This window comes from Idiotropiscis lumnitzeri, chromosome 10, assembly GCF_059441095.1.
Source record: "Idiotropiscis lumnitzeri isolate Australia: NSW breed Sydney's pygmy pipehorse chromosome 10, RoL_Ilum_1.0, whole genome shotgun sequence".
Taxonomy (NCBI): Eukaryota; Metazoa; Chordata; class Actinopteri; order Syngnathiformes; family Syngnathidae; genus Idiotropiscis; species Idiotropiscis lumnitzeri.
The window spans coordinates 8,600,160-8,609,965 of record NC_142400.1 but is presented as its reverse complement, the minus strand read 5'-3'; the positions used below and the strand labels follow the sequence as shown (position 1 = coordinate 8,609,965).

The window sequence follows — 9,806 nt, the reverse complement described above, 5'->3', positions numbered from 1 at the left end:
AGGAAAAAAAACTAGCTCAAAATGTGATTGGAATATTTTTTTTACTTTAATTGCCGTCGGTGAGGATTAGTGTGAAGAAAACTAACATTAGCGGCTAACAAACATGCCATCGATGCAAAGATAGATGTCGATTATCCGTCGAAAGGATCTGACCATGAACTTGCTTCTTCATCTTCTCTTGGTTAATTTGGAGGGGTTGTACCTAAAGACACACAAACAAACACACATCAAACAGTTGATGTCATCGCTCCCTCTGGATGGGCTTTTAACATTCCTCACGGCTCATCCTTCAATGTGCTCGGAGGCATTTTGAACAAACAAAAAACAGCCCAAATGAAGCGCCGTAAAAGAAGAGAGAGAGTGTTTGAACAGCTTAAAGCAAACAGGCGTCCTGTAAAGCACGTCTGGACACTTGCCGGTTTGGAGCTACCGAAATGCACCGGGGCTGTTTTCTTAGCGGCAGGGTCTGTTCCCGGGCTATGCATGACTGACTTGAGTGTGACTCGGTGATCAAACAGCTCGGCGCGCACGCACACGCATACACACAATCAATCTCAATCTCGTTTTCTGCTTTGTCAAAGAAAACACAGCAGCTTACATCACCCCAGTTACCTTGGAAACGGCTGTGACGAAAGAACCCATAATTTGCCTTAATTATGTTGATTAGGACGAGTCCATGATTAGACCCGAGGATGCGCAGGCTGAAACATTGGCTGTTGACAACACCGACAGTTACAACAGAAAAAAAACATGGCAATGAAGTACAAGCTCATTTAAGTAGCCAAAGAACACGAACACTCTAAAAGTCGTTAAAATTGAAGCACAACCAAAACGTAGAGTGAAGAGGCAGTAAATCAGAGTTTTCCTGCTCATAAAGTTTGGCGTCACCTCAAGTCCAACACTGTATCATAAACAAAATTTGCTCCTAAATCCATTGGAAGAGTAGACGCGAATTATTCATGATTTTTTTGGGGGGGTATTTTGAAAACAAATATTGTTTATTGTACATAGAAGTGACGCAAGTGGAGAAGTCAAAATGAGTAAAAAATAAAATCAAACAAAAAAAAAAATCAAAAACTGGTTCTTGAAGCTTCATTTTCCCATCACTACTTTTTCCAAACCTCATTGCAACACTTTTTATGAAAGAAGGATGGTGGTGAGTGAAGAAAAAGATCCAGCACGGGTTATCCTAACCAATTTGGAGGTTCCAGCGTAATAGTGTTTAAATGTTTGGGCATCACGAGTCGTATGTAGTGTGACTTTACACTTTTAAGTAAGTTGCAGGTGATACGCAGTGATAGTGGGAAGCCACATTTGGTGAGATACTTGAGTTGACCCTCCAAATATCTGTGCTGGTCCACCAATACAACCGGCCTGTGAAGTTGGCAAAGTCGGGTCGCCATGGCAATTGCAAAGCTATTCACCAAATTTTGAGGGTGATATTTAAAGGTGAAATGAATGCATATAGCGGCTTTAAGTCATTTAAACGCTTTTAAATGCCAGGCGAGACCCTGAACTCGTCTCAAGTCTTCCATGAATCTAACAAGCAAGATTTTTGCGATGTGGGAAGAAATCTGCGGGCCTGCAGAAAATCGCACGCAAAACAAAAAAAAACACACAAACTACACGGAGGAATGCCAAAGCAGAAATTTAAACCCTAAAACCTCAAAAACGTGAGACTAGTCCACCATGCTGTCCACTTTAAAAGCTTTATGTGTTAAAATCCATCCATTTCCTCACCTGAATAAGTCATCTCCTTCACTCGCCTGCAGTCTGCTCAGCCGCTCATCCTGGAATAAATGCACATCAGGTGTGGCAAACTCAACGGATCGCTTAGAAAACGACAAACTGAGAGCAAGGGAATCGAACCTCCTCTGCGTCTTTCAGCCATTCGTCCAGTTCGGAGTTCTTGCCGCGGTTGTGAGCCAGCAGGTCAGACCCACCAATGATGTGCGCCGAATCGTCCGACCCAGGCACTCGCATCTGTCCCATGCACACATCAACGGAAAATAACGTTTCCATGCCTAAAGCGGAGTTTACCATGAAGTCATTATGCTCTGGAATTGGAAACGCGTTCTGACCTTGCGGAAACGTTTGAAGTTCTTCGCAAAGCCGTTGGTGTACGCCTGCTGTGGTTTAGTTTTGGGGGGCACGTTCACCGTGAGGGATCGAAACTCAACTAAAATCAACTGTTTAGGGAGGTCTTCGTCCAGTTCCGTTATCTGCAACACAATACACAAACATCTTGGATTGGACGCATGAGCTTCGACGTGGTGCCTCCTTGACTGCTCGGAATCGTTGGATAAACAGGAAATAATTCAGGAAGTGGCCAGCGAATGGGTCATTTCTACAAAGACACACATGGGGGCTGACAGCGTTATCACACATTAGCAAGACATTTTACGGCTCTTCAAGGGCAATAAACGCTGAAATTTGAGTGATAAAAGTGAAGTTGGCCGAAGCAACAGCGGAACCTCGAAAGGAAAAAAAACAAATCTAAAACATAGGTCAGAGGGTATACGTGGTGAGACATAACTGGTGATTCAACTGAGTGAGCATCGAAAGGAGGGGTTGCCACAACATGGCCTCGTCGAACCCACTCTGTTCTTGATTAATGCGGTTAACTTACTTTCACTTTTTCTGAAGTCATCAACCATGTCTGTGCAAAAGTTAAAAGTTTCACTGTGGTAACAGTTTGGACGCTGCAGAGGCAAATTATTTCAACTTCCATGATTGAGTCTGAATTCAAACAAAACAGCAATTGAACATTATCCTGGAACAGATTGTGAGCAAAGGCAGAGTTCCTCTGTTTGCATTAACTGCAGAAATCATTCCTTGCAATGAATTTTCCTCCAAATATGAAAAATGATGGCTATACCTTATCAACAGTTTCACATACCCCGTCCTTGCTCAAAAGTAAATGCTAAACGTTTTGTGTGACATCTTCAAACATCTGAAAGTCGATGTGTAAATCACATCTTGATTGCGTTATTTTAAATCCTCCGTGGTGGCGCAGAAAAGAATCCTCCGTTGTCCAAATGCTTGAGGACATTACTCTTTGAAAAAGAAATTCCTGCAAAACTTACACGGGTCTCCTGCTTGACGACAGGTTTCGCAAGATGAACCTCAGTCGCTTCTGTCGGGTGAACAACATCTCTGAATTGGCCAAACTTCTAAAAGAATAAACAGTTGTATTTAATGTATTTGGAATGTCAGGTACGAATAAATATTCAACTGGCGATCTCGGCCTCACCTCCGTGGAGGATTCTCTGTGAGCTTCAACATGCCGACTTGTGCTGCTGGATGAAACTCTGCTACTCATCCTCTCTGCCGATGACTGCAGCTTCTCCGTCGTCACGGTGACAACTTCCGGCTCAGTTTGGCGGGGCTGATGTGGAAGCAGGTCTTCTGCTGGTTCCCGTGGTGACCTTCGGCCGCCAGGGACATCATCTTCACGGCACACTCGTTGCTTCTTACTCAAAGCGTCGGCGTTTTTGGAGCTCTGTTCAGAGCGAGAGTTTTGTGCTGGTGGGGATTCGCTGACTGAAAATGAGTCGTCCATGCAGTCCATTGCCTCAGACATTATAGACTCTAGTTCATCTAGATCTAACTCTTCTTCCATCTCCTTCCTCTTTCGGCTTGTGTGGGACGAAAGCGCAGCTGGACTGATGAACGGATTATTTTCCGAGACAACTGGCGTCCGTGAAGGGCCCGCGGGGGCTTTGTATGAACATGAGGGAGCGTCTTCAGATGCCACAGAGGAGTGTGAGGCCTGACTGATGTTGTCAGATTCAAGTACAGGACGCTTTGGCTCTGACACCACGGCAGAGAATTCTTCATCTAAAGGCCTTGAGAAAAAAAAAAAAAAAGGTAAGGAAAAGTTTGTTAAAATTTGGAGTTGAACCAAAGCCGAGCAGCCAATTATAAGCATAGAAAATACCATTAAATTAAACATGCCCTGATTAATTTCAATACCGAGAAAAAAAAACAAAAAAACACACGGTTACAGTATGCTTGACAAATATTTCTTACCGTTTCCTGTCAGGCATCTTCAAAGGGTAAGTAATTTTACTTATTTAAAAAATTTTAAACTTTTTCTTTACAAATACATGACAGTTAAGAATGTTGAAATGGTACTTAAAATTTTGCCTCAACAGTTAATTAATATTTGAGTCTTAACAATTTGGAATTCAACCAGCACCACCGAATGAATTTTATTCAATCTGGACGTTCAATTCTATCGCTCAAAAAAAAAAAAAAAAAGAACGTTGACAACCATAATGTATGCCAAGGGCATGTTGTGGATTTTAGTCATGAATTCCAAAACACAAGATGATGAAAAGTGAATCAAGAGGGCATGAACAGAAAAACACAGGCTGTGATGGTTACCTCTTCTTGTTGACCGGTTTGAAAAAGTTGCTCATCATTGCTTGTTTCTGTGGGGAAGCTTGCGGGGAGACGTGTTTTTTCTGAGGAGATTTTGAAGGAAGTTTTTTGAGTTCGAAGGTCTTCTTACCACCGCCGGACTTCGTCAAAGGAAGCTGGAAAGTTGTGTTGTTTATGCCTTGATCTGAAAGCGCAAAAACATTTGCTTAAAAGAACATTAGTTATTTTGAGTTGCATTGGCGTTTAGCAATTCGTATTCGGCCATTTCACATTTCTAGTGTTGTCTTTTTTGTGTTTCTTTAGAATCCTTTTGTGATGTCATTATTCCTTTTTCCTTTATTATTCAATATCCGTCCCTCTTCGTCACAACTTGACTACAAGTACAGCTTAAACATCCGCCCATATAAAACGACAAGCACAGTTGCATTGTTTGTGATAGCATCACGAGATTAAGCGAAATTAAAATAATCAACTTTGTCATTCGTTTACTTAACGTGGGAACGCTTGGACGTAAGACCACGCAAGCGATGTGCAAGATCTCTAAATGCCGATTTTTACAGATGCAGCATTATGATTATGAACACACAGCATTTACCTGTCAAATTGGATGCGGGTTTCTTCCTCTGGGAATGCGCACCGTTTGTAGCGCTCAACGACGACGACGACGACTCAGCCACAATGCACCGAGTGCTCATCTTCCGGGTTGCGGCTTTCGGTCCATTAGGACGAGCGGTGTCATGATTCAGCTTTTTCTCCGGAGTCTCTCCCACTGCGGTAATCCCGCTTACCTCACGCCGCTCTGGACTGATCAACGAGGAAATGGAACGGGAATAAATCAAGAGTGCCAAGCCTGGACAGTTTGAGGAGATGATTCTAAAAGTGTTTGTACGTTTGTGATGTTTCTGTATTGGCTGCGTATGCTGTGATGTTCTGTGATACCGCAGGTAAAACGGTCTCTTCCACTGCTACATATTGGGAGAGAGACGCACTCGGAATTCTTGACGTCATGTTTGTCCCTTTAAAAAAAAAAATGAGGAAGACAGAGCATTAAACAACGGCAGCTTCAGAAAATGCATTCTTCCAATATCGGACAAATGTTCTACCACCTGCGTCTCTTACTAAACTGGAAGGGTTGCAGTACATGTCACATGAAGTGTAGATAGCAGCCAATCCAATTTCAGACTCTGTGATGACTCGAAGGCCTTTTCTGTCAAACAGGAAGGCAGGAGAAGGCTCCAAAAAAATTCGTAACATATAGCAGTCAAGATGAGCTGCTCTCTTGTGAGGTTTTTCAAAACCTTTGAATGATGTTCTTCACGGAATTGTGCCACCCAGTGGCCGAAGCTGGAAGGGGCGGTTGAGAGTTGCCAGGAGGAAAATCCACCACACAGCTCTGCGGGGACTCCAGGAGGTCACGGGGCAGGGAACCCTCCTCCAGGAGTTGGCTCGTGCCACCTCCAAAAGTCACTGGTGCACAAAGACGCTTTAACTGCAACGACAAACAAGAAAATCAGATACACAAGCTACACGGTTAACAAGGGAGACAAGAGCAGATGTTTGCAAATGTCAGTATTTTGATTAAAACAAAAATGAACCAGTCAGTTTTCATGAAGGACAACTGAATGGACAACTTTGAGATAAACACTGGCTCTAAACGTTTACTTGATTAGTAAAACAGTTGTCAATTAATTTGATTCGATTAGTTGTCAATTAATCGATTAATTTTGACACCTATAATTTCTATGGAAGATGATGCAAGTTAATCCTGAGGAAAAAAATCTTTAAAGAAGGAATAAAGACAAAGAGCAAAACTTGTTTTGCACGTCATTTGCATTTTCTATAAGCAAAGTTAAGATAAACATGTATGGCATAACGTGAAATCTCGATTTCCAAATGTCCGAGCAAGTGTGTTGAGAAAGAATCATGAGTTGTTGCCTCGAAGAACACTGCACAAGCGAGTAAGTTGGCAGAGAAATTTCCCAGAGGATCTGAGGACGGATGCTGCCTAGCAGCTGACATTTAGCAGATAAACATCCGACTCATAAGAATATGCAGCAGAGGAACAAGCCACTTAACTCATTCAATCCATAAAACATACAGCTACGTTTTCAAAAACGTAGTCCCCACCTCCCAAAGACGTATTTATACGTCTTTCTTTTTATAGCATTAGAACACAATATTCTGTTTGCCTCGCAAAATCAGTCAGCATCCAGAAAAATGCTGGAATTGAGGGGTTCCTCTAGTGAAAATTTCTGGGATTAAATGAGTTCATCTATAAATAGTTGGCTTCTTCCAACAGGCACTTGTTTGGAGGGTAAATCATTTCTGCTTCCGCTTTTCTCTTCCATTTTTGCATTTCACAAAATGTAAACACTGCTTTTAAAACATCACATTTTGATCTTAGCAAGCATACAATATTAGTCACACGCTGGAGGAGATGACATCTTTTGGGGTATATAATGTATATAAAAAGTTGAGACACCCCTCCGTCCAAATGCTAAACAAACCTGCTTGCCAGTGAGGAAAATGAAGTTTGTTCTTGCAAAAAGCCGCTTGCGCCTGAGATCTGGCTCCAGGTTGACGTCATTTGTCAAACTTGGCTCATCGATGTCAGGGATGAATCTTTGAAACAACACCAAACCACACATATGAGAGCATGTTCGCGATTAAACGCAGGAGACCGTGGCGGTACGTTACCTTTCAGCCTTAGGAGGGGGTAGCTTCTGCTGAGCCGCTTTGCCGAGCTCTGAGAAGAACTCCGGTTTCACGATTGGACGGCAGCACAACAGAGCAGAAATCGTCTGATGGGAGGAATTCATACAAAACATGCACATTTTCTACGAGAAATGCATCACACATACAGTTAAGGAATAAGCGTTGTCCTGACCTTGATGGTGACTTTAACAGTAGGCATGACCAGGTGGGTGCAGTCCTGTGTCCACATACTGACCAGCTTTCCTCCAAACAACTGTAGCGCCTCGGAGAGGGCAGCTTTGCCATCATTGTCCAAACAAGAAGAACACACCAATGGCTTCTGATGATCCACACTGGGCAAGAAAAACAGAAAATGGCAAAATGAAGTGCTGAGTGGTAATGCCATAAAATAAAATGTTTTGGGTTTTTTTACTCCCCAATAACATGTCAGAAATGGCTTGATAAGTTCCTAAACATATTTTGGACACAGATTTATAAAATGTCTTCACTATTTTTCTAGCACATGCGGTCATGGAGATATTTCTTTTTTTTGGGTGGCTAAATTTGACCAAGAAAAGCTTGTGCAATACAGATTTTACCACATTGCAATTTATAGCAAAGATGTTTCAGGAAAAAATGTTGCTGAAAAGAAGCCTTAATTCATAAATATTACAAAATATATTACTATGTTACATATTATACTATTGTTATTATTATTATTAGAAAAACCTTGGAATCAGCACGCACATTAATAAAAAATTTACGTAGAAAACTTTACTTCCATCCCTCGTTAAAAAAATGTAAAGAAATTGTTGACTATAGCGTAATCTAATTTCTGAATGTTTAACCCATATAATAAAGAAAATAATGACAAATTTTCAACTGATTTTTGTTTTATTTTGGAATTTGCTTTATTTCTCCTAATATCAAATGTTTTTCCCCATCTTTCCACTTTCAACGAGCAAAAGATTTTTCAGTTTGTTTTGTTTCAGTACCTGAATTTGGATTGAAAAACCCCAAATATAATGCTGTCGCCTGACTTCAGGGTGACTGGAGTATTCTGTGCCAGGGGTTGGCCGTTGACGATGGTGCCGTACTTCGAGGTGTCCTTCAGGGTCAGTGTCTTGGCCAAAAATACATGATAGGTCATAAAAATAAAATTCAACATCTAAATAAAATTGTTCACCTGTCTATTAAATTAAATAAAGATTTAGGTAAACAAGGACATGGCACTTTTTATACAAGAAAAATCTTATTTCACACCACCAAATAAACATGCCAGTAAAAATGTCTCTCATCTTATTAAAACATACTTTTCAACACATTATAAATAAACTTAACACACTCAAACAGAAGCACAACATGTATTGAAATACAGTACTGTTCTGTACACAGTCCGCACTGCTGTGTGGCGGGGCCTTGTGGGGTGATGTGTGACAAAGGTGAGTCCCTGGAAGACACGTGCAGATCCTGTGCGGTGTGCATGTGCTCATTGTATTTAAATGTTTTAGTGTTCTCCCAGCGTTCAATAAATTGCTGAAAAGTGAACTGGTGATTGTGGCATTTCCTTGTGAAGTATACCATAAAAATCTAAAATGCAAATAGCAGTGGTGCAAACCGTTGCAATGCAATATAGCAACGGGACACTTTACTCTGTTGTACGAACAGCAAAAGGTGAATACACAGGTCAATTGGTCCTCATGCCGTCTCCCTCTCACTAAACATTGCTGGCATAGATAGATAAACCAAGCATAGATGAGACCGGTTGACTGATCTGCAATTTCAACAATATGAGGCACATTGGTTGGAAGTCAATAATCCAATACGATCTCCCAACATACAGAATATTTCTTTCCACGTCGTCATCTTTCTCACCTGATCAGTAACAACAAAGTGAGCATGAGCTCTGCTGATCGACTGGTCATTGGACAGCACGATGTCACAGTTCTTGCGACCAACCACATATTCTTTAGCGGAGAGGAGATAGTGGGTCTCACCTAATGGTCAAAAGAGGTCATTGAATAACATTTGAAAATGTGTATTCAAATTCTGTGACTTTACCGTGCCCCAGAAATGGCTCATGATAACAAAATGTGTTACTCTCTTAAACTACTTAACAAGTTGAACATGAGATTATCAGTTAAAACCGCAAAGACATAAAACGAGGACTCTGAAACAGATTGACTGACGGGCGTTTATTTACTGGAAAACGAAAGCTAATTAGGCGCAGTAATTTAAAAAAGTTCATGCCGCAAACACGTCACCGTCAAAGGAAACTGTTACCTCCTGCCTCCACTGGACTCAGTATCCACATTTTGATCTCAGACGCCTTTCACTCCGTTTGATCAATCTAAATAACACTAAATAAATAAATAATGTGCAGGAAAAAAAACGACAACACGTCTGCCGCTATGATATAGAATGCATTACATTGCGCGCGTGTGACCGCGTGACGCCATAAACATGCGTCTCTATTTTCTTCCTCTACTGCTGTGATTCCAGTAGTTGGCGTCTACAAGAAGTGTTTTGTTGAATAGCACTCTTGTTGGCCAAAATGGCACATTACAAGAAACAACACAAAAATATATTTTTATTTTATAGTTAATATACAGTAATAATTACATTATGTAGAATGCTCTTCATTCTACTGTCTGGAAATAAAACCTTATCTATATATGCCTTGTGGTGTTTTCGCATCATAGGTGCTCAGGTGTAAGGAGAATGAA

At 41.2% G+C, this 9,806-nt stretch overlaps 1 protein-coding gene across 2 annotated transcripts; it reads right to left on the bottom strand.

The window, feature by feature from the left end:
• Positions 1-22: 22 nt before the first annotated feature.
• On the bottom strand, positions 23-9,558 carry nbn (nibrin). Of its 2 annotated transcripts, none has more exons than XM_088306944.1 (17): positions 9,364-9,558; positions 8,956-9,077; positions 8,076-8,203; positions 7,274-7,433; positions 7,084-7,187; positions 6,894-7,008; positions 5,685-5,875; positions 5,493-5,593; positions 5,276-5,402; positions 4,982-5,190; positions 4,390-4,570; positions 3,254-3,848; positions 3,087-3,173; positions 2,082-2,222; positions 1,870-1,983; positions 1,741-1,790; positions 23-202 (listed from the first exon to the last, which is right to left on the bottom strand). In XM_088306944.1, the coding sequence occupies exons 1-17, from the start codon at positions 9,392-9,394 to the stop codon at positions 169-171; spliced, it is 2,490 nt and encodes an 829-aa protein (XP_088163070.1). In that variant the 5' UTR covers positions 9,395-9,558; the 3' UTR covers positions 23-168. The 2 variants fall into 2 exon arrangements, with proteins under 2 accessions (XP_088163070.1, XP_088163071.1); XM_088306945.1 differs by having other exon boundaries at positions 3,087-3,170.
• Positions 9,559-9,806: the final 248 nt, after the last annotated feature.

Excerpts from the sequence above, each read along its gene's own strand:
- nbn (XM_088306944.1), bottom strand. The coding sequence starts at position 9,394 with ATGTGGATACTGAGTCCAGTGGAGGCAGGAG. Across the intron at positions 7,009-7,083 it reads CCCCCTCCTAAGGCTGAAAG|ATTCATCCCTGACATCGATG; the intron begins GTAACGTACCGC and ends GTTGTTTCAAAG. Across the intron at positions 5,876-6,893 it reads TTTTCCTCACTGGCAAGCAG|TTAAAGCGTCTTTGTGCACC; the intron begins GTTTGTTTAGCA and ends TTGTCGTTGCAG.